Below are 26162 nucleotides of genomic sequence, written 5' to 3'. Positions count from 1 at the left end.
ATGTCCTGAAATAAAACTAAAAAAGACAAAAGGAAACGGAGAAGCTAACAATCTGACAAGATTAGATAAGATCCGATAAGATCTTAAGAGTGTCGTTAAATGAGTCAAGATAACGCTAGCGGTCTCAGTATCACGAATCTCCTCAGGGACTTGAGAGGAAACCTCTGAACACGGTTTGATACGGAGCTCAACACACCAGAGGTTTGGTGTCTGACGCTGGTCTCCGCAGCAGAAGTCAACATCACTAATGAGTTCTGTCCTCGAGTCTAAACCAGAGAGCTCTTACAGTAGAAGAGAACACGGCTCTGGCTCCAGCTCCTCGTCTCCAGACTCATGTGACTGAAATGCTAATTCAATGCTAATCTGGAGAGTAGCTGTGTGATGAAAGGCTCTCTGTCTGGACGAGAGAAAGCCGGAACTGATCGATGCTCCGTCCACAGTCAAATGATTGCACAGTAATCAGGAGACGCGATGCATTTCTTCTGCGTCGGAGGACAATGAGGCTTTGTTGGGTTTCCAGGCGGATCGGTTTGATCCTGGATGGCTGTATGTGGAAGATTATTACAGATGATGCACAGATACGATCTGTAAAAATGGCTAAATAAATACAAGTGTGGCACACAAAGAGCCTCTTTCTTTCAGAGAACAGACACCGCTGTGATTCAACGACCTCGTGACCTCACTAACTCCGCCCACTTCCACTGATTGACAGCAGAGCAGGCCACACAAACCTGCGTGATGTCATCTTATTATGTGGAACACAAGAGGATATTTAGCAGAACGTTATAAATTCATGTTTGTATTGTGTTCTATTAGCAGGATTTATAGTCATTTTTACTTAATCAAAATAACTCCAAAACTTACACCAACATTTTGAAATTTCAAATTTTTACAAACATTTTCTACTTTCAATTCATTTTTAATTGCATTCAAATTTGAATCGCAATGCTGTAAGCTACCTCAACTCAAGTCAAATTCATGAAATGAATCAGAATTTAGAAGATATCTTGATTCTAAAAGACAGGGTTGTGATCCTGGATGCTGATTGGCCAGTTCTGAAACACATGAAGCATAAACCTGACTGAATGAATCTGAATCTACAGGAGCTTCCAACAGCTTCTCATCTGGAGAGGTTTCCCACGACACACTGACCGACTGCTGGACGCTTCACCATCCAGAGATAAGAGACTCCACTTCCTGTCCTCCAGCTGAGAACGAGCCGAGCGCTGGTTTACAGAAACATCACTGTGTTTCCTCTCCCCACACACACACACACACACACACACACACACACACACACACAGCACTGCTGCCAGAACTCACCACACGAGCTTTAAATCTCAATCGCTTCTCGACACACGATCACCAGATCTCAGAGGAACACAGACTTGTGCTCAAAGCTCAGAGAACAGCATCTTCTGAGCAATGGAATATTTAATAGTATGATGCTTCTCCAATATCTGACATGAAATACATCAAACTAAAGTAACGGTAGATGAGTGAGTGCCTCGTGTTATTGGGTCATTTCTGGGCATTATTTACATACTTCTCCTGTACTCATTCTTCCCTGCTTCCTGGAGATACGGCTCCGGGGAGAACGGCAGGAAAAGGAAAAGCCTGGTGCAGCCGGGCGGGAAATACCAGGCTTCACAAACATTTGTCATCCTCCACCACCGAAACAAAAGAGCAGAGAGAAAAAGTGCTGCGGAGACAAAATGAAAAGTTTGAGCAGAATAATTAACTGTTTCAGAGTCGAACGCTGCTTAATTCAGTCCAGGGAGTTGGAGAAGGACACAAAGCGCTGTGACGTACGTAATAAAGTCTGCCAGAGTAATGGACAGACCAGCGCGCCGTGATTAATGACCGCAGGCACAGAACATGACAACGGATGATGGGCTGAGCAGATGAATATGTTTTCTGATTAATCTCAGCGCGGTCGGGATTATATTTCCCTAAATCCAGATGATCTTTAAGTGAGAGCATGAAACTGAGGGAATGAGATGATCTCGATGCTCCGTCTGCACAGAAGGTTATCAGAGCGTTTATACTCATCTGACCCAACAAATCCAGCCTAATATTCTCTTTCATCACTGTAGATCATGCCCTGGGTATCAGATCCCTCTCCGGAACAACAGAGAGAGGAAGGAAAGAATCTGCACTTCCTGTTGACAATGAACCACTGCCACCCTGAAGAATAACTGGCTGCTTGAAAACAGAGTTAAAAACATTACAGTTGGAGTGAATCCTGCACTCTGTTAGTGGCAGCACTCCTCGTCCCAAACACATGCAGATTCCTGTTCTGCCAGCAGGAGGAGCTTCAGGAGCAGCAGAGAGAGAGAGAGAGAGAGAGAGAGAGAGAGAGAGAGAGGGAGAGAGAGAGAGAGAGAGAGAGAGAGAGAGCAGCAGAGAGAGAGAGAGAGAGAGAGAGAGAGAGCAGCAGAGAGAGAGAGAGAGAGCAGCAGAGAGAGAGAGAGAGAGAGAGAGAGAGAGAGAGCAGCAGAGAGAGAGAGAGAGAGAGAGAGAGAGAGAGAGAGAGAGAGAGCAGCAGAGAGAGAGAGAGAGAGAGAGAGAGAGAGAGGTTCTCCAGTAACGGCTCACAAACGCTGTCTTATCAAGCATTACATGCAAAATGACATCAAAAATGTTCTGAATACTGTCGGTTTCCTTCTCAAATACAGTGATCTAAAAACACTCGCAGTGGTTTTAGTTTTTCAAACACGCAGTGCTCACGTTTATTCAGTGGAGTCAAAGCCTTTTGCTAAATCTATTTGTGGCGGTCAGTTTTGATATTGTGGTGGTCTGCCACAAATTAATCAATGTGTGGGAAACCCTGGAATCTGAACACTAGGCTGACCAATCAGCATCCAGGGATACAGCTATCGGTCCGTTTTAGAAACAAGACACCTTTTACATTTCAGTTCTTCAATATGAGCAAACAGAACTGTCAATCAAACGGCTCAACATTAGACAGATTGGTAGATTGATGGATAGAACGATAGTGGGATGGATGGAATGATAGATGATAGATGGATAGAACGATAGATGATAGATGGATAGAACGATAGATGGATGGATGGATGGATGGATGGATAGAACAACAGATAAATAGAATGATAGATGGATGGATAGAACAATAGATGGATAGTACGATAGATGGATAGAACAATAGAATGAAAGATGGATAGAACAATAGAATGATAGATGGATGGAATGATAGATGATAGATGGATAGAACAATAGAATGAAAGATGGATAGAACAATAGAATGATAGATGGATGGAATGATAGATGATAGATGGATAGAACAATAGACAGATGGATGGATAGAACGATAGAATGAAAGATGGATAGAACAATTGAACGATAGATGGATGGAATTATAGATGATAGATGGATAGAACAATAGAATGAAAGATGGATAGAACAATAGAATGATAGATGGATGGAATGATAGATGATAGATGGATAGAACAATAGACAGATGGATGGATAGAACGATAGATGAATAGAACAATAGAATGAAAGATGGATAGAACAATAGAATGATAGATGGATGGATGATAGATGGATAGAACAATAGAATGAAAGATGGATAGAACAATTGAACGATAGATGGATGGAATGATAGATGATAGAACAATAGAATGAAAGATGGATAGAACAATAGAATGATAGATGGATGGATGGATAGAACAATAGAACGATAGATGGATGGAATGATAGATGGATAGAACAATAGAATGAAAGATGGATAGAACAATTGAACGATAGATGGATGGAATGATAGATGATAGAACAATAGAATGAAAGATGGATAGAACAATAGAATGATAGATGGATGGATGGAACAATAGAATGATAGATGGATGGAATGATAGATGGATAGAACAATAGACAGATGGATGGATAGAACGATAGAGGAATAGAACAATAGAATGAATAATGGATAGAACAATAGAATGATAGATGGATGGAATGACAGAACACTAGAGGAATGGATGGAATGATAGATGGATAGAATGATGGATAGAACAATAGAACGATAGATGGATGGAATGACAGAACACTAGAGGAATGGATGGAATGATAGATGGATAGAATGATGGATAGAACAATAGAATGATAGATGGATGGATGGATAGAACAATAGAACGATAGATGGATGGAATGATAGATGGATAGAACAATAGACAGATGGATGGATAGAACGATAGAGGAATAGAACAATAGAATGAATAATGGATAGAACAATATAATGATAGATGGATGGAATGACAGAACACTAGAGGAATGGATGGAATGATAGATGGATAGAATGATGGATAGAACAACAGAAAGATAGATGGATGGAATGATGGATGGATGGAACTAAAGGTGTAACGACGGACTGGGCGCTAACAGCATCATCTCAGCTAGCGCTCCGCTGTGATTAGCCGTGTTTGGAGAGAGGCAGCAGATGAAGAGATGAGATCCACAGCACTCACACAGCTGGACACGGTGAGAAGAGACGAGCGGTCACACACACACACACACACCTCTCAGAGCAGAAGTGTTTTGGGACGCTGCCGCCGGGGCTCATGTTTCACTCGTCTCAGCACTGATTTCTATAAATGGATCTCTGATTATGAGCAAAGTTCAGGAAACGCAGCCAGACCTGCTCCACCCAGAGCAAACGCTCCCTAACACCGTCATGAAGCTCAGAAATCCTCTCACAGATACTGCAGTGTTTATACGCTGAGACTGCCATTACTGAATCACAGAAACATCTGAAGCGCAGCACTGTGTTCAATCACACTCCAGCAGTGCTGGAACAAAACACACCAAACAAGATAGAAATCTATTAATAATTACAATTACATCAAGTAATTACATTTAAATATTTAAAAAATAATGGTTTGACATTTGAAGATTAAGACATTAACATTATAATTTAGCAGCTTGAATGTAAAATATATTATATAATTTTTTATTTGTGAATTTTACATTGAAATATTACTTACATTTATGCATTTAGCAGATGCCTTTATCCAAAAAAATTTGCAAAAGCAATGTCAAAGAACAATTGTAATATTTATTTACAATAATATAATATTTTTATTATTTGTTTAAATTTGTTAATTTGGCTATTATCTATTGTTTATTATTAGTTTACTTTTAGTAATTTTTTAAAATTTATATTTATTGCCATATTGATATACAACCAAAAAACTTGGCAAATTTCGCAGCCCTACAACCATCTTTTTTTTTTTTTATCTTAATTTCTTTTTTTAAAGAATCGGAGTATCTTTTAATCAGAAAAAATGCAATTACATTTCTACACCACTAGTCAAAATTATGTATTTTTACAATAAAACTAAAAAGAGCAGCATATTTAGAATATCTTTTTGTTGCTTATGATTGTTCCATTAGACATCAATAAGACAAATCACAACAGCCTTGATTATTTAACCCTTTAAGTCCACAGGTCAGCAAAAGCAACCCTATAGAGTTAACTTCGGTCTCTGTTAGACGTGTCTTTGATCTGACGCTCGGTCTGAAGTGTAAAGGAGACGTCGTGAGATCAGCACGTCGATCTCTCCTTCTTCTGGAAACAGTGACCAGGGGAATAGAGCCACCACAAACCAACAATAACTGGAAACTCATTTAGTTAGCTTTTGCCTGGCTAATTTATGGCCTCCATGCCACTAAGAATAATTAAGAGGAGTGGCTCGAGTCTGAACAAGATCAAACTCATTTACACTGGATGAAGAAAGTATGAGAGCGGTTTACTCCATCAAAACCAGTTCTAGTCAAACACACTGTAATAAATAGATTTTTCTAACTTAAATTAAATAATTACTGAAGTAAAGAAAATCTAGTCTTTTGTACTACAAACTTTATTTGACCCTAAATTCAATGTTACTTGTTGTATTTTTGTAACCGTGTATGAAATTCACTAGCAATTGTGAAAAATTGTTTCAAAATAAGTTTACGCCAAATATGTTTCAGCTTGAATTTACTCTGAAAGACAGAAATTATTAAGCTAGTAATTTAATTCACTATATTCACAATTTGTATTATATTATTTAGTTTTAATTCAAATTTCTTGTTGTGAAATTTACTAGCAATGTCTGAGTGAAAACTGTTTCAAGGTAAATTCTATTATTTTAATATTTTTTTCTATTATTTTAATTATTTTAATTCATTATCTAAAAATAGACATTACTACATTGTGTAAAAAAATTATACATACATACATATACTCACACAAGGTTTATAGAAGTATGCGTTATAAGAAAATACAATTTAAGTTTTTCTACTACAAAATTTCACATTTAATTCAGTTATTTGAACATTTACTAGCAATTCTGCAGTAAAATTTGTTTTAAACTAAAACATTTTTTTCAGTGTGTAAATTTACTCTGAAACTAAAAGGAATTAATTTACTATATTATCTAAAACTAGACATAACGTTATAATTAAATTAATATTTTTTTGAAGTATAACTACTTCAAAATTTCACATTTATTTCAATGTTGTTTTTCAAATTTACTAGCAATTAGTACCTTTCAGTAAAAGTTTCAAGTAAATCGTAAACCAAATGTTTTGCATTGTAGTAACTAAGTCACATGACTTCACGAATGTCTGTAACACCAAAAAAATCTAATTAAAAAAGTAATGAATAGTCACGTTTGCCCTGAAACAACAGAACAGCAGAAACAAACCAAAAAAAAAATTATGCAGAAACCATTTACATTCAGAATTTGACAATTAACAGAATGTGAAATTTTGAAGCAAATAGAATAGAAATAGAATTTTCTAATAATCTATTCACTGCTTTGAGAAATGACTTTTTCTAAATGTACTCTTCCACTTCTTCCTCTTCTTCAACCAGCTTGAGTCTGAGTCCAGCAGTGCCTTGGCTGGCAAAGAGAGAGGGATTAGAGGAAGAGAAGACGGAGAGAACGAGGGATGAGCGTCTCGGAGGGCTGGCTGACATTTGGCTGGTGTTTGTCTGAAGGAGGTGAGGAGAAGCGAGGACCGCCTGAAGACTCTGAATGTCAGACGCTCCAGAGACTGTCCTGCAGATCTTGTGAAGAAAGACAGGAGACGACAGCGGCTCACAACAGTCTGCATGAGCGAGCGAGAGACCCCGGACATCACCACACTGACAGACGCTACATATTACATGAGGACAAATTTGCAAACAGAACTTACAACCCACGGCTGAATATTTCATGCAGTCTCGCGCTGCGCTCTCGTGTTTATGGATTCTATACGCCGTTATTAGAGCAGAAATAAAGGACTTCTGCTGTGAAAATGACCCTCGCTGTGAGCCGCAGCTCACTTTCACCACACCTGAACAACAGGAGGACATTTACACACATTCATATTTCATACTGGCATCGAAACAGTGTTTTGCATTTCTATTTTTGGTCATATGAGATTGCAAATACTTATTTCTGAAAAAGGAACCAATACTTTTATTCATCAAGTATGCGTTAAATTTATCAAAAGTGCCAGTGAAGAACTTTATAAAGGTTACAAGACTTCTATTTAACAGAAATTCACAGCTATTTCAACAACTGTAATAATTTCATAACTTTACTGTATTTAAATCTAATAAATGCAACCCTGCAAACAAACCAGCGCTGCGCTTATGAACAGCAGCGATACAGCGTTTCCTTGGTTACCGCTGTAAACAAACCAGCGCTGCGCTTATGAACGGCAGCGATACAGCATTTCCTTGGTTACCGCTGTAAACAAACCAGCGCTGCGCTTATGAACGGCAGCGATACAGCGTTTCCTTGGTTACCGCTGTAAACAAACCAGCGCTGCGCTTATGAACAGCAGCGATACAGCGTTTCCATGGTTACCGCTGTAAACAAACCAGCGCTCCGCTTATGAACGGCAGCGATACAGCGTTTCCTTGGTTACCGCTGTAAACAAACCAGCGCTGCGCTTATGAACAGCAGCGATACAGCGTTTCCATGGTTACCGCTGTAAACAAACCAGCGCTGCGCTTATGAACAGCAGCGATACAGCGTTTCCATGGTTACCGCTGTAAACAAACCAGCGCTGCGCTTATGAACAGCAGCGATACAGCGTTTCCATGGTTACCGCTGTAAACAAACCAGCGCTGCGCTTATGAACAGCAGCGATACAGCGTTTCCTTGGTTACCGCTGTAAACAAACCAGCGCTGCGCTTATGAACAGCAGCGATACAGCGTTTCCTTGGTTACCGCTGTAAACAAACCAGCGCTGCGCTCATGAACAGCAGCGATACAGCGTTTCCTTGGTTACCGCTGTAAACAAACCAGCGCTGCGATCATGAACAGCAGCGATACAGCGTTTCCTTGGTTACCGCTGTAAACAAACCAGCGCTGCGATCATGAACAGCAGCGATACAGCGTTTCCATGGTTACCGCTGTAAACAAACCAGCGCTGCGCTCATGAACAGCAGCGATACAGCGTTTCCTTGGTTACCGCTGTAAACAAACCAGCGCTGCGCTCATGAACAGCAGCGATACAGCGTTTCCTTGGTTACCGCTGTAAACAAACCAGCGCTGCGCTCATGAACAGCAGCGATACAGCGTTTCCTTGGTTACCGCTGTAAACAAACCAGCGCTCCGCTCATGAACAGCAGCGATACAGCGTTTCCTTGGTTACCGCTGTAAACAAACCAGCGCTGCGCTTATGAACAGCAGCGATACAGCGTTTCCTTGGTTACCGCTGTAAACAAACCAGCGCTGCGCTTATGAACAGCAGCGATACAGCGTTTCCTTGGTTACCGCTGTAAACAAACCAGCGCTGCGCTTATGAACAGCAGCGATACAGCGTTTCCTTGGTTACCGCTGTAAACAAACCAGCGCTCCGCTTATGAACAGCAGCGATACAGCGTTTCCTTGGTTACCGCTGTAAACAAACCAGCGCTCCGCTTATGAACAGCAGCGATACAGCGTTTCCTTGGTTACCGCTGTAAACAAACCAGCGCTGCGCTTATGAACAGCAGCGATACAGCGTTTCCATGGTTACCGCTGTAAACAAACCAGCGCTGCGCTTATGAACAGCAGCGATACAGCGTTTCCATGGTTACCGCTGTAAACAAACCAGCGCTGCGCTTATGAACAGCAGCGATACAGCGTTTCCTTGGTTACCGCTGTAAACAAACCAGCGCTGCGCTTATGAACAGCAGCGATACAGCGTTTCCTTGGTTACCGCTGTAAACAAACCAGCGCTGCGCTTATGAACAGCAGCGATACAGCGTTTCCTTGGTTACCGCTGTAAACAAACCAGCGCTCCGCTTATGAACAGCAGCGATACAGCGTTTCCTTGGTTACCGCTGTAAACAAACCAGCGCTCCGCTTATGAACAGCAGCGATACAGCGTTTCCTTGGTTACCGCTGTAAACAAACCAGCGCTGCGCTTATGAACAGCAGCGATACAGCGTTTCCATGGTTACCGCTGTAAACAAACCAGCGCTGCGCTTATGAACAGCAGCGATACAGCGTTTCCATGGTTACCGCTGTAAACAAACCAGCGCTGCGCTTATGAACAGCAGCGATACAGCATTTCCATGGTTACCGCTGTAAACAAACCAGCGCTGCGCTTATGAACAGCAGCGATACAGCGTTTCCTTGGTTACCGCTGTAAACAAACCAGCGCTCCGCTTATGAACTTTAATATGCTTTATACAGGCATGATGAAAACAAATACCATCTAAACTTTTTTTTTTTTAAAGACAGTAGGTTTCCCTCAGACACACATTCATATGAATTCATCTCTCTAATAGAATCCTGATTTGTTTATCATCTTGACCAATTTGAATAGTCACATACATTCCTACTGAACGCTATCAAACTATCAGTATTATGTTTGTTTTTTCGTTCTGTATACATGCAGACAGGATGCAGAATGAACACTGGCCTCTGTCTGAACACATAAGATCACACAGAAGTGTTAGAAACACACCGGTCGGACGGAGTGAAGGCTGATAGAGATGTCAGGCGTTAAATGGCAGCGAGTGCCCTGCAGCGGAGGTGTTCGGTCCCCTCCATGCGCCGCTTGTCTGCTCGGATCCGTCACCATCACAGACATGCAGCAACCTTTACCCCTCCATCACACTGCTTCACCCCCCCCTCGGGCCCTGGGGCCGTGTCACAGTCTGTGTATCGCTCAGCATCAGCCCAGGAACCTTCACGCTCATAACCAGCTCCTGAGGCTCCTCCACCGAAACCGCTTCGTCTCCAATCACAGTCAATACCTTCATCTCCTCCGGACACACCGTTCATGTTTAATGTGCAGTCGCCGGAGAGTACAGACACCATCACATCAGGAGCTGATGTTAACCCCACTGAGACGATCAGAAGTCACGCCGATCACTGAAGCTAAGAGACGGTCTTAACCTTTTCTCACGTATAACGGGTGCAGGTCAGATTGTCATTTCTGCGTCACTATAACAATTACTATAAAAATACATGATATTTTGCATAAAAAACAAGTCTATTTTACGACTTAAAATAGTCAATACAACACAAACTCATGATGCATAACTAGATTTATTTTTATCATTTATTTTTACGATAATTACTCATTACGGCATTTATGCATTTAATACATTTTAGCACATATCAAAATAATGTCACTAACATCTAAATGGGCTTAAAAAGGCATTATGTGTATATATATATATAATTTCTTGCAAATTTATTTTCATATGGGGATGAAATATCCCCTGGCTATATTCTTGACGGATTACATGAGATTCATCCTTAATTCTGGACCCCAAAATCCCCTCCTGACCTCACCTCAAGACTGATGCGTCTGCCACCTGTCAATCATCCCAGTCTCGTGGATTAAGACATATCATAAATGCAAAGCTGCAGGAGATGTTTAAGAGGATAAGCAGAGCAGGCTCGCCGTCTTAATCTGCAAACCACAGCAAGCTTTTCTTGAAGAACACTAACTTCCATCTGGGCCTCAGAGATGATATTAATCAAGAGTTTCTGTTAATTGCTTTCCTGATGTCAGATAATACAGCAGCATGTGTCTGAAAGCATCTAATCCTGACCCGCTTTCAATGGAGCCGGAGGACGAGTCAAATAGCGTCTCATGAATAGCAGATGATTATTCAAAAGAGAGTATTTCCATATCATTTCCACTTTAGACATACTCTAAACAGAGTGAATTACCATGCAGACTCCGAAGAGCCTTTCCTAATGGCTCAGAACGCTTCAGTGCACTAAATTTGACCAAATAATGTCTGAATTGGATCATGCATCGTACATGAATTCTGGAGCATTCGGAATAGAATTACATTTTTGTCTTAAGTAAATGCAGAAAACAAGAACTGAATCACACAATCCAGTTACAAACGGACAGAAACGCAAAGGTTTTCACTATAAACTGCCAAAGTAAAAGTTCGGTTTAATTTGAAGAAATTATAACAAAAATAAATTGTTGTACAGCAGGATGCACTTCTCAAAATAACAACACATTTAAAGTAATATCACAATTTTTCCTCCATGTTTTAATTTTAACAGTAAACCTTCCTCGTGTAGAACGTTTTTACCCACCAAAAAAGAATTGTAATTTGTGTGATATTTTCAAAGATTCATTAAATTGTTAATGTTTAATTTAATTTTTGTTAAAATTGTGATTATATATCTAGAAATATTAAAACGGACAACACCGAATTTTTTTAATAAAAAAAAAAAAAAGGGGCAGGGCCATTTTTTTGTAAAAACGTTAAATTATTGAATTGTTAAAGTTTTATGAATTCAATTGATTAGACTTGCTTTCTGATTCTAAAAATTTAATTAAACCAATTAAAAAAAAAAAAAAAAAAAGTATAAAGCTGATTTATTTTTTATTTATTTTTTTTTATAATTTTTTTCTAAATTGTATAAGTTTCAGGATATCAATGAATTAGAGATTAAATTAATTATTTACCCATTAAAACTATCCAGAAAAAAATGAAAATACAGAATTTTAAAAAAGAAACAATTTAAGAAAAAAATATATATATATATTTGAATGCCCAAAAATTAACATTTGATGAACGGTGCTGGAGTGCTAAACAACTTCAAACACAAATGCTGCAGAATGATTTTTAATACGTTTGATCACTCTTAACACTACAATTTAAATGTGCTCTGTTTAAAGCCAGATGTACAGAGTTCTCACAATCGCAGTAAAACGCCTCCTAAAGCATCTCACAACTGGCATTTCAGAGCAGTAACTCACAATGGTGAAATACACTGTTTTACCTAAACACAGAGAGTCCTACAGCGCTGCTGACTTGGATGTTTCCTCACTGAGGTTTATTTTAAAAGAATGTGGAGTTAAAGCCAAGATCCCGACGGGGAATGGACAGCAAACCTCCCCGGTCGAGCTGAAGCAATCCTTCCCAGGAGAAGCAGAAATGATGAAATCCTTCACCTCCAGAACACACACACACACACACACACACACACACTTGCTCAGATGTGAGCGCTGTAATCAATAGGGCGACAAATGAACTGCACAATCGACTTCAGCTTGTTCGTTCATTATTAACGGCTCAGACTAAATGAACTTAAATTGAAGTAGCAGGCGTTTGACAGCCCTAAGCTCCTCATTAAGCTTTCAGCAACAAATCTTAATGTGAGGCCCAGTGAACACTGATACAGCTCCCTAGAGAGGGAAGTGTGCCAGTTTAGGACACTCCTGTCTGTTTCCACTCAGGGAAAAATAACTGAGAAATTCTCTCTGTGTCTAGAACTTTCTCTTCTATTCTTACTGGTAGTTATTTTAGGATTACTGAGATATTATTATTTTGTAATATTATTTTAGATTAGTTCTGATTTTTAGATTTTTCAGTTTTCTTTTTTAATAATATATTAAATTAGTTTTTAAGTGTATATTTTCAATTTAAATTTTTACTACTATTTTTTTTTTTTTTTTGTGCATTTCTTTTTTGTTATTTTAAGTTAAAAATTACATGAAAATGAGAAATGCTGCCTTGATGAGTTTAAACATGTCTCTATGGTTTTTAATAATATATTTTTTGTTAACTATAACTAATCTGAAAGGACTCTTAATTAATGAATGAATCTAACACTGTTACACTGAAACGTGTGTGTGTTATTGACAGCGTCTAAATATCCAGTGATTCTGTGTTTATTCTCCAGCTCACACGGTGCTCCTTCCACCGAAGGTTTTCCGATGCTTCAGACACAAATATAATTGGAGCGATCAGCAACACATCAGAAGAAGGACTCAAGCTTGGGGTTTCTGCAGAGTTCATTAAGATCTGAGGCTGTTCCTGAGAGAAACTGGAGTCCAGACGCTACAGGTGAACAAGCTAACAGAGAATCACCATACCTCTCTAGCTGATTGATTTACTGCATTTTATTAAATGTTAGGTTTAAATATGCAAATGTGACATTATCTAATAAAATGCACGCTAATTTGAATACGAATCCAAAACATAAATCTGAACCGTGGGGAAAGCCAGGGTTTTCTTTGCATTCGTTGACATTTTAGAGTTTTTAGAGAAAGGATTTTGGATTTACTAAGAAAATACTGACAAAAGACCGAAATCTAAATTCTCACCATGTTTTTATGAATAGAGTGTTGTATGAACCAGTGTGAATGATATATGAACAAACCCTCAGAATATAGAGAATGCAAGCACTCATGAAGAGGAGATGAAACTCTTAATGATCTGTAATTGAAATCTACAGACGCAAATAGATCAAACTAATAATGCACTTACTGTACATTTATTTTACTGCGAGTTCATTTTATTTACACTTCATTGCATTAGTCTAAAACATGTTATGAAACGCCAAATAGCCCAAAATCTCAAAATTAATCAGTGCATGAAAAACCTTTTGGCTCTAATGTCTTGCCTTAAAAAACAGCCAAAAAAAATAAATAGTATTTTTGATTACTTCAAGGTTTTTACAGAGGAGATTTTGGGCATGACTTTCTTTGGCTCCAGAAATCAGAAAACGCTGTCATCTTCGCTCCGTGGATGTCAAAGCTGCACACATCCACACGAGCCGCTGGGAACCGGAGGCAAACGTTCACAGATGACGGATCCGAGGGTCTGTGTGGAAAGATCAGAGGCTGCGGAGGGGTCCCGACCCACAGAAACACGCAGCAGGTGGTTTGACACACACACACACACACACGAAAGGTCAGCGCTGACACGCCGTCTCCCTGACGGAGACACAATCCAGAGCGGTGGAGGAGTGATATTCCCACAGTTCCCCTGCAGAGAGAAGGTCAGCGCCGGCCCGGAGCATCCACCGGAGTCCTGCTCCTGCTCACTGTCGCTCATAAAGGTCTCGTCCCGTGTGAATCTGCCTCTGGATCACCGCCTCACACACACACACACCGCTTCTGAACACTATTAGCTGAGACCGAGCACTAAACCAACACACTCCGTCATCATGAAGAAACTTTCCTGTCTTACTGTGAACGATTCAGCGTTCCAAAGAAGGGAAAAAAATACAAATAAAAATAAGTCATTTCTCACGTTTCACTCAGGAGTGGATCATATTATGAAAGGTAAATGAGTAGCAAATGCTTTTTCATATTGAGAAAAAAAACATATCAATATATAATTTAAAGCAGATGCAAATGATTGAACCATTACAGTTTATTTTTTTATTATCATTATTAATTACTTAATCATATTAGTAAGTCTTACAGTACATTTCAATGATGCCTTTAAATTGTTAATATATTATTATTATTATTATTATTATTATTATTATTATGTACTACAATTTAGATAATATTACTATTAATTTAATTTTTATCATTATTATTATTATTATTATTATTATTATTATTATTATTATTAATAATAATAATAATAATAATAAATACATTACCATTGTAATATGCTATTGAAATGTACTGTGTAAAATTATTTAAATTCTTATATTTAAAAAAATTACAATTGTAAAAAAGAAAAGCCCTAAATTGGCAGAAAATCATCATGTTTCATAGAGACTCGGCAGACAATGCCATTGAAATTTGTTAAAATCGCAAATTTCTCTGGATTTACAAATAGTTGGAAACATTTGGGATAATGCAAGAACACAACTGAATAAAACATACAACAATCTCTGAGTGGTTCTTGGATATTTTAATGCAAACATACTGTGCCTTTAAAAGGAAAAGTTTTCAATATGTTCTCAAATGCTGTGGCCTTCTGTGACATGCAGACTATATTTAAGAAAAAATAAAACTGTGGTTGTTTATGAATGCAATAAGTGTAATGAAGAACTACAGAAGACCATCTGTAGCTGCGAGTAAAGCCAAGGCCAGGACACTAGTAATCTCACACACACTGATCCTGGAATTCCAGCGCTCCTGATCTCCAGGGTCTGACGAGGATAAACAGCTGTGTGTTCAGTGATCAGTGCCATGTGGACAAACACACGTATAGATCTCACCAACACAACAGATCTTTATAATCACCACAGATCGATGTCAGCTTTAGGGCGGACGATCACGCCGTGAGCCAAACACTGAAGAGGGAGTCGGAGGGTTTGGAATATTTGGACGAGGCCATAATGACCCAGTTTACGTATTCATTCATTTCAAGGCAAGTCTTACAAAACACCCGTCCTCTCAAGAGATGGGAGCAAATTAACCACAGAACACAACCCTCTGTGCTGCTGCATGCTGGGAAATAACACGACGGATAAACCCAAGAGAAGGGCGTCTCCCAGCCGGACCGCTTTAATAACAGTTCATGAGGAAATGAAGCGCTCATTACAACATTCAACACTGATCAGAATCAGTAAATCATCATATTATTCTGATTTCTGAAGATCATGTGACACTGAAGACTGGAGGAATGATGCTGAAAATACAGAGCAATACATTATATTTAACCTAGAAACCAGCTAGTTTATATTCTTATGATATTTCACTTTATCAAATAAACGCAGCCAATTTTTGGACCAGTAGGTTAATCTGTATATGATGTGATTCTGGCTGGAATCAAACCCATGAGATGCACACAAACTAAACTGCGTTACACAATGGCATTCATGTGTGCGCTTATGAAACGTTTGAAATGTTTCAGAAAATTCCAAGAACATTCAAATGTAACATTCCCTCAGTGTTTCCACAATGATCAAATGGAATGTTCCTTTAACGTTTGAAACATTTAAACACTCCGAGAACATTTACAAATGACATTTTTGTAACGTTATCAAAGCGATCTGAGCAGGGGATGCATTTAAATCATATTTTACATGTTAATGTATCAATAGTTCAGAAATCTTTCATTCATTCTTTATTTACCCCTGCCTCATATCTTTAAATCCTTTCTCCATTCTGTGGAAAACAAAACAAGCTGATTTTGAAAATAAATAGAATTCTTTTAATGCAAAGCTCTATATATGAAGTTGAATACATATCCACATACACAGTGTATATTCATGTAAAGTGATATAGTGAAGCAGAATGGGTTGCAGAAGTGGTTTGATGTTGACTTAAAGGCCGTCTTCTTCACTATCACACCTGAAGCCGGAAACGTCTGGTTAACTCAAAGCGTTTTTATAAAGAGATCATCTGAAAGGCCGCCCGCTGCGGTTCGCTCTCCTCCTGGTAACACATTTAGCCCCTAAAACGCTCAGATACTCTAATTCGGAAGAGTTCTTAACCTCACTTAACTTTGCCCACGCCACAAGAGATTCCCCTCCAGTTCCTTCAGAACGTCCCTCCTCGTCTGAGCTCGTGTAAACGGATGACATGCATACAGGGTTTCATCCATCAAGAGCAGATGAAATATGAGGTGTTAAGGAGCGGACCATGTCCTGGTGCGCTTCATAAATCCATATATCCTTCCTGCTCGGATGGAGAACAGAGACAATGACCCAAAAACAGGCACAAGGAACAAGTGCCACAAGAAAAGCAGGCAGGAATCCTGAAACAGCCATCAAAATGTGCTTTTTGTGACTGGAAACAAGCGTTCCTGCAGTAACGTCTATTGAACATTTGTTCAGAGAAGTAATAATGCTCTCGAAATGTTTTTAAATGTGACCCGTGCTGGCAAAATGAATAGGAATGCAGGGGTTAATTTTGAACTACAACTTTTTCAACCACACTAATAAGCAAAAATGACTTTAGATAAACTAAAAACTGTGCTTCATTGTTTTTTTATTACACTTTTTGGTCTGAAAGGGCTTTTACATTTGCTATAAATATAACTTATTATATTAAAAACAAATCAAGCCATACTCATATTTAAATAGTAATGCAAAAGTAACACAAAAGTAACATAACGAATTAATTCACATAAAAATTACTTACATTAGTTACTTTTTTTAGGGAGCAACGCAATATTGTAATGCATTACTCTTAAAAGTAACTTTCCCTAACTCTTTTAATGTTTCAGAACATTAAAAAGTAACGTTCCCTTAATGTTTGCCAAATACTAAAATGGAACTTTCCCCTAACGTTTGTATAACCAAGATAAAACGTTTCTAAAACATTTTTAAAACTGGACATTTTTAATAATTCAGAAGTGGTTTTCTTAACTTAGTAAACAAATGATGCGAATAGAACGTTCAAAGTTATTCTCAAAACATTGCACAAGAAAGTCATTTATACATCGGTTTGTTTTTTCACGTTTACATTTTACTAGTTTCAGACCGTTCAAAAGTAACATTCCCATAATGTTTCCAAAACGATAACATGGAATGTTCCCTTAACGTTCATAAAACAAAATTCTAAATAAAAAAATTAAAATCTAAAACCGTTTTGAATGTTCTGAAAATATTTAGAAATAATTGTTTCATGACTTAATGAGCAAACATTCTTCCAGTGACAAATACAACATTATCTGGTCTCTAATAATAATAATAATAATAATAATCTTAAAAAGTCATCACAAAAACATTTATACATCGTTCATGGAGTGTTTTTTTTTTTCCTGAAATGTTTTAATTGGATGTTTGTTTGTTTCAGAACGTTAAAAAGTAACGTTCCCATAATGTTTGCCGAATGCGAAAATGTAACGTTCCTCTAACGTTCGTATAACCAAGATAAAATGTTTATATAACTTTTTTTTATAAATGGACATTTTGAACGTCCAGAGAGCATCTTAATGAGAAAAAAATTCAAGTAACGCAAAAATTTCATTATCTGGTCTCTAATAAATGTTCTCAAAACGTTAGCACAAAAACTTTTTCCTAAAACATTTTAGTATATCTAAAAATTTTAAAACTCGTTTCAGAACGTTCAGAGGACAAATGATAAAATGCAATGCCCCTGCAGCATTTGCATGAATACGAAAAAAAAGTTTTTGAAATATAAAAAAAAATTAAATAGACTTTGAACGATAAGAAATATTTTTTTTATAACTTTTATTGGGAGCGTTACCTACTGTACACGTTCTTAAAACATTTTTTGCTAGCTATGAAGGTTTTATCTCCTGCCCTCTCATTCTCACTCCAGGATGGGCTAAACTCAAAAAAACTGTATAATGCACAATTAAATATTTACAGGTATTTGCCATTCAGCTGTTGTTGGGCTCATTTAACGGTCTTCTTTAGTATAGAATTCCCTTCATCGCTCCTCCGAAGCCCTGGAGCCGCTGTAAGCAGCCGACTCAAGGTTAAAAAGACTCCCAGCGCTGCGAGAGTTCCTCCAGAAGGAGCTTCAATAAGAAACACTAATGCTGCAGTTTTATTTCAGCTCAATATTAATTTTACAAATTACATACATACTTTGCATAATGTTTATTAATGATCCGGCTCTCTTTGGTGAATACCTTTCTCCACAGTGAATGCTTGCATCAGCAGCATCTGTGCTTCACTGTTCCTCGCTCCGCAGATGCTAGAGACACACTACAGCTCTACTGTAAACTTCTAGACAGCCGGCTGCTTCCAAATAAACCCCACAAAGATAGATTCAGACAAGAGAAGCGTTAGAAATATGCTTCTGTGCAATGCAAAAGCTTTGATCACAATGCACTGTTGCACTCAACATCTGCATCTACATCTCAACATGTTCACATCAAGCTCTTCTGGAGTCTCCAGTGCATTTCCATGAATCCAAAATTCAAATGCATGATTTTATTGTGTGCAATTCAATGCATGCTTCATTTCTTAACTCTTTGAGCTCGTGATGTTTCATCAAACTGGGTCTTCTTTCTGGTGATGCATGCAGGACTTCTCCAAACTTACAGACATTTATGAGTGTTTCAAACATCCAGTCAACAACTCATGCACCTACAACCATACAATTGCATTGATTTGGATATAACATGAAGGACTGCACTGGTGGCTTCTATCAGACAACATGCATTTACGGTTAAAAATAGCCGTTACGTTCTTGTATTCATCTTGTGGAAAACTAATTAAGGATGCAATGGGAGAAGGGCAATGTGAAGGCTGTGAGCTGAATACACAGCCTTCAGCCTGGTTTTCCTCGTGTGTTTCACTGAGACGTTATTCATGCAGCGGCACGGGACTCTAACAAGATGTGCCATTATTCAAATGGAAAAGGCCTCTATTTTGGCTCTAAGTGTTTTGGTATTTCCTGCGTTTCAGGCCAGGACAGGTTCAATGTCAGCACTCAATGAGTGGATTATTAATGCAATTAAATCTGCACTCTTACACCTGGACTCGAGAGCAGCAGTTACATGGAGTGTGAAATTACTGTTGTTGTGCATGTCAAAATAACACGAGCGAAGATAAAACCGCCAGCTTGGTTTACCTTGAACCAGACGGAGCGCTTCTGATAGAAACAGCATCAAATACAGAAACAGAGATGCCACAAGATCCAGTTTGGTTTTCTTAGAGAATTTATAAAATAACAATGTTCTTAGTGTGGAGAACATGGTCATAATATAATCTTTATTTTTAAGAGTCGAAGCATTTACTTTCCAATTAAGACGATATAAACTCATGGCAAATTAGCGATTAAGGCATTCCATGTAATCCATGCAATAAATGTAACACATTTGAATATAGTAAAGTGGGATATAATGTAACATTACTTTTGCATGTTTGAATGTTCACCCTTTGTCTTTACGAGATGCAATCAGTAATCAATATCCTGTTTCACACACAAATACATCAATAAACAGGTCGCACTATAACGCTTCAGATTAATTCAGGAACAAAAGCAGGAAACAGAAGCAGAAACCTGAACGCTCGATGAATGCCAGGTTCACAATAAACACATGTGAGAAATAATTAGAGTGTCATTAAAAACTATTTGGCACGACACGGTCCTGGCGTGCAGCTCAAATATTTACGCCTCCTCGATTCAGTGTCAACACAAATAAATCTCTGGGATCAGAGACGAACACATGGAGGAAACTTCTGCTCTCCTGCGCCGCTTTCATCTCTTGCCTCCATGCTGAAGAGGGACAACTTCCTGTCCAGAACAAACTAGGGCCTACCCGTCAAGAAACAATAGCCGGATTAGAATTAGGTCAGAAAAACTTGGAAAGTGCTGCGGTGATGTTAAACTAGGCTTAATGAGTCAGACGAGGGCCGTTAAAGCTCTGCAGACGCAGGTTCAGACGTTCACCTGCTCGGAGCGAGACGGAGTATCAAAGAACCTCGCTGCTGAAGAAGCCTTTGAAATCGGGACGGCGCGGCCCATTGTGGATTAATTAGCTGTGTTTTGAGCTCGATACCATCACCTACAAAGAGGCTTAACTCCGCCGAACAGCGGCCGGCGTATTATTAGCGTTTAATCACCTACAGCTTTTTTATGGAAGAGCACCTGTCCACCTCGTGCTCCACAGCAGCCCTGTGTTAGTGCAAGCGGCTGATTCATTCACTTTTGTGCTCGTTTGTAGCCCACCCGAGGACGAGGGAGTTTCATTAGTACAGCGCTGTTTACTCAGCAACTTACACACACACACACACACACACACACACACACAATCTACCAGCACATAGGTGGAGACTGTAACTTGAAACGGTAAATTTAAAGATTTGCTTGTTTTTTCATGTTTGTAGAAATGTAGCGCTGCATCAGTGTCTCATCAACGGATGCTCTGCAGTGAATGGGTGCCGTCAGAATGAGAGTCTGATAAAAACATCACAATAATCCACAGTCCATCAGAGAACATCTGGAGAAGACAAAACCTGAAACACATCCAGCATTAAGATGATTTTAACTCAAACACATAGAGTCTATAATCCATAATAACACTTCCTCCAGTGAAAAACAATGCTTTCTTCACTCAGTCAATAAATCTCAACACTTTATCATATAAATGGTCCTAAATATTTGCTAGATGACATTATTAATGTTGTAAATGCATCGCAGTCTGTGAAAAAGGTTCGTTGCATCTGTTTATGTTCTGGTCAAAGCCCATGATGCCCGATTCATTCAAGAAAAACAGAGTAATGCATCAATTTAGGATGATAATGTGGATCTGCAACAGCAGCGATGGGTCAGATGTGAGCGTAGATGACGGTGCATCTATATCCAGCAACTCTGTGACTTGCCAACTAATACAAAAGGTCATTTGGCTCCTAAACGATTCATGTTAGAGGTCGATGGCTTTCTATTCATGTGTTAGTCTGTGTGTGTGTGTGTTTTGCTGGAATGCAGTCACAGGAAGACACAATCGTTTGCGGAGCTCAGACACAACAAACACTGAAGGCCGGACTGGAATTCTGCACGAGGGCGTAGAAATGCTTCTGGCAGACGATGGCTAGCTATCGCAACACTGACCCTCAAAACCAGCTGCCCTCCTTCAGCTAAAACACAGATCTAGTTTCAAACTCCAGAGTCTTGGACACATTCCATGAACATGATTTAGAGGAAAACTAAAGCAAACGGTGCTCGGGAAGACGAACGAGCTCAGAAAACACACAGGTGATGCCCGTCACGATGCATGGCCATCGAGAACAATGTGCTGCATGTGACTGAATCCACGGAAGAGGCTCAGGATATCCTCTGCGTCACCAGTCAAAATAATCTCCATAATGCTCATCCTGCTCCGGAGACGACGGGCAACGAATCTGAACCGAAAACTGACAATGCATTCTTCTCCGACAGAAGCTTGAGCAATGCAGTTCATCAGATGTAAGCCGTTTTGAGACGAGGATGAGAATATAATAGCAGCTCTGTACATTTCAAACTCATGCAAACAAGCAAAAATCCCCCATGTGATTCCATCCTGGCATTCCAGTATTTGTGTGATACGAGGATCCCGCTTTTTTAATCATGCTTCTTTATTTGTATTTAAAGCACTTGTGTAAACAATTAAATATTTTATATGCAATCAGAACTAAAGAGTAGTAATAAAAATGTTTTATAAAACAAACAAATATGGTCAAATCAACCAAAAAAAAAAAAAAAAAGCCTGGTTTCTAAGAGTTGGAGCCCTAAACAAGCATCTAGGCATCTATCTCCCAGATCGGATTTCTGTGGGGTTTGTGTGACTGTAGGAATCTCACATCATGTGTGAACACTGCTGCCCCCATCAGGACACAAAACACGGAATAAAACTACAAAACATCTGCAAAAACCATTCAGCGGACTGAGATTGAAGCTGTATCAGGTTAAACGATTACATTATTCTTTAAACATGCATCAAAGTATTGCTTCATTTCATGCAAAGGCATCAAAAAGTCAGATTTTCATCGTGCATCTACAAACCGACTCGTTTCAACACTGAAGTCATTGATTAATATGCACTATATCTGCTGCTCGAAGACTGTCATGGTTTTCATTAAACACAGATGGCTCTCATTTACTACAAGCACTTTAGGAAAGAAAGAAAGAAAGAAACAGCTTCATAAAGACGGAGTCAAACTCTTCCTCATCGAGCATCTGCTTCTGTTCGACTGCTTTGCATTCAAAGTAAGATTATAGAATAACTACAGATAAAAAGAGCTCAAAGGCATGCCTTTATTTCTCTCTGTTTGAGTCGGTTATCTCGTTAAACACGGTGACTAACGGCTCGCTTCTGAGAAGAAGACAAAATATTCCGTTTTAATGCGGTATGGTAATACCATGGTACGCATTTATACGTCAAAAGAGAGACGTTTTGCAAACGTTCCCATTCAGTGACATCCAAAAACGTTTTTAAACACGGGTTAGCTAACATAAAAAAACGCATTAAAAAATAAAATGTATAAGTGGATGAGAACATAATCAAAGACCTATTAACGTTACTGGGGGGAAAAAAGTTTATTAATTGAAAGGACGTTATATATTAGCTGGGATTGCTTAATATAGCTATTTACAATAATAATAATAATAATAATAATAATAATAATAATAAAAGAACAAGATATCCATGTTACAATGGCCTCTGTGGCACTTTTTATCAGCAGAGAAAAAGAGGAAAACCCGAGCGCAACACATTATCAAAGAATGTTCGACGGTTATTTATCAAAAGAGGAGAGAAGCTCGATGATTCTCATCTGTCGGGAGATTCGGGAAAGTTTGGGCTGTGGCGTCGGAGAGAAATGTTACAGACTCACAGAGATCAAACGCGCCGCCGCCGCTCATCCGCGCGAGAGAAGTTACTTTGTACAGTCTGAAGTTATTCGTCACGGACTCGCTGTAAGCGAACGCGTTTGGGAAGAAACAACCGATGGTCTTACCTTGGGATTTGTGAACCGCTCCGGCTGAGATCCCGAAAATAACGGAGGAGAAGAGAAAAGCCGCTAAAAGTCTCAGATCCATCGCGGGAGTCTCTCGCGAACGCCACCCCGCGCTCCTCTCGCGCCGAACCGTGATTACTCCCGTTTGTCTGAGCAGCGATGCGCCCGGAGCCGTTACACCCCCGTCAGCGTCTTCGCACTAGTTAAACTGTGTCCGTTCGTTCGTTACCGACTTTAGTACCACCGGGGTGGGGTGGGGGGGGGGTTGTGACGTCACCGCGAAACAAGCGGAGGGGCGTTTTGTGCTCGCGTTCCGTCGGAGGCGTTCTCGGGTTCTTCTAGTGGAGAGACTTTCTAATCTAAAACCAGTTGCGCTGGAGCGAGCCGAGCTGAGCCGAACTGAGCCGAACTGAGCCGAGCTGAGCCGAGCTGAGCCGAAGTTTAGTTCGTCGAGAACTGAGAGGGTGTGATGCGCAGCGTTACAAATCAGTGTGGATATTACCCCCAAAAAACGAGTCTGCTGTGATTGTGCGCGAATCAGATCTGTGTGTGTGTGTGTGTGTGTGTGACGGCAGGAAAGTTTACAGGGGTGGGGTCCACAAGGGAGCGCCAGAGGGTCCGTCAGAATTTACCTAGAAAATATATAAAATAAAATATATATGAAAGAAATGTTTTTATAAATGAATAATTTAAATTAAAATAACTAAATAAAGACAGTATGACAGTATCACATTGAGTTAAAAAAATGTAATGATGTAACTAAAAAAACAAATAATAATTTATACATTTATAATAACATTTTTCGTCTTTATAAGAAATTATAGAGCAAATTTCAGGATCAGGGTTTTTTAATATATTTTCTATTTTTTTAATAAAAAAATTAACTCGACTTGTGTCTCAAAATGTGAGAATAGTAACAAAGTATCTATTGAAATGAGTTCCAGACTGTTCTGCCTGATAGAAGATATAATCCAATAAAGTTTAATATTACAACATATAAAACATGTGACAACTTGCCCCGGTTTTGTACATAAATATAAAATTTAATCAGAAATTAATTAAGTCTTTTAATTTTTGTTTTTTAAAATAGTAAAAAAAAAAAAAAAAAAAGTATTTCACAAACAAATATTTATTTGTCATTTTTATGACATGGGAAAAAACAGCAACAGACAAACAAACGTAATCTTTCAGCAGCACGTCAGGGTTTTTTGTCCATATCCTCACTATAATCTCATGTTACTTGAATGTGTTTGAGTATTGAGACTGATGCTGTAATGTGTGTGATGAGGGTGAAACAGCACTGATGAGATCCGGAGAGTAGAAGCTCATAAAAGCCTTTAGAGAAGCAGGGTCTGAGTTTCATTCAGAAGAAGCACACGGCTCATATTCAGAACGAGACCTTGAGCCGAAGCAAACAAACACGGATTTGAAAAGCTTCCAGCTGTAAGTGGTTCACGCCGCGGGTCTCCGGCCTCAGTTTGGGAAAGTTTTCTGCTAAACAAGCTTATTACATTAAATTATTTACTGTGATTGAATTTGATCTGTGTTTTGGATGTCGAGACCTCAGCTCTGTTCCTCCAAAGCTCTGCCTCGTTTATGAGGAAGGACACTAATGTTTGTCTTGTAGCTGATGCAGTCAGATATATCCTGATGTTTGATAGATAACCTCACAGCAACACAGACACACATAAACACACTTAAACACACTCCCCTCCAGGGAAATACAAGGAAATGTTAGAGAAACTGATAAACATCCAAATGTCTCTGATTACAACATCAGCGTGTCTCCACATGAACAAAGAGTACAGATATATACAGTGAACTGAAAACAAAACGAATTTGTGTGGAAACAGTTTCACTCAGAAATTGTTGATAAATCTCAATTAAACATCAGATGAAACATGACATTATGTTGCAAAAATGTAGAAATACGGAAACAGCGTTAGGGTTAGGGTAGTGATCAGTGTTTTATTTACAACTTTAAAAACAATTACAGTATATATATATATAAATCTGAAAGCATTAGGTTAATAAATGTTAACAATTGTGTTGTTTACGTATTTTTATTAGTTCTCACTTCGTATTAAATTAAACAAAAAAATAAAAACATTGGAAATAAAACAAAATAAGCTTATTTTTTGTTATACACTTTATATCATAAATTTATATGTATACTTATATATTACATTATATTTAAATTATACTTTATTTCAGATAATGTTTATTTAGTTTCAGCTGAGAAAGCAAGAAAAAAAATTCATTACAAAGAAATTCTGAAGTAGAAAGCTTGAAATATTTTTTTCCAGTAAAAACTATTTTTCCCTAACTGCCAAGACATTTCCCGTTTTATTTAACCCTAAAACACAAGAAAACACAATGCACAATCCCTCATATTAAAACAGTAAATACATGCATATACTGAGGTTCTTAAGCTGTGTGTTTGATTTCAACGGCTCTTTGAAATGTATTATTCAGCAGATTGTAGAAATACAGCAGGAAACCTGCAGCTGATTATTAGATTATTAGTCGGAGCAGAAGTCGCTCAAGGCTGTTGTGCAGATGAGGAAACGTCCCTCACATCTA

The 26162-nt window shown here is 38.7% G+C and overlaps 1 protein-coding gene across 9 annotated transcripts in view; it reads right to left on the bottom strand.

Moving 5' to 3' along the window:
- Window positions 1-23945, bottom strand: part of LOC127946067 (receptor-type tyrosine-protein phosphatase mu) — a 161278-nt gene extending 137333 nt beyond the window's left edge. For 3 of the 9 annotated variants that reach the window (XM_052542363.1, XM_052542360.1, XM_052542361.1), the window contains exon 1: window positions 23580-23831. In XM_052542363.1, coding sequence (XP_052398323.1) covers window positions 23580-23661 — 82 coding nt within the window. In that variant the 5' untranslated portion in view covers window positions 23662-23831. Of the gene's footprint in view, window positions 1-23579 lie in introns of all 9 variants that reach the window. The other 6 variants (XM_052542359.1, XM_052542362.1, XM_052542364.1 and 3 more) reach the window with 5 other exon arrangements.
- Between the last annotated feature and the right edge of the window lie 2217 nt (window positions 23946-26162).

This window comes from Carassius gibelio, chromosome A24 (genome assembly GCF_023724105.1).
Source record: "Carassius gibelio isolate Cgi1373 ecotype wild population from Czech Republic chromosome A24, carGib1.2-hapl.c, whole genome shotgun sequence".
NCBI lineage: Eukaryota > Metazoa > Chordata > Actinopteri > Cypriniformes > Cyprinidae > Carassius > Carassius gibelio.
Note: the sequence above shows the minus strand (reverse complement) of the source record. Positions and strands in the feature narration are given on the sequence as shown.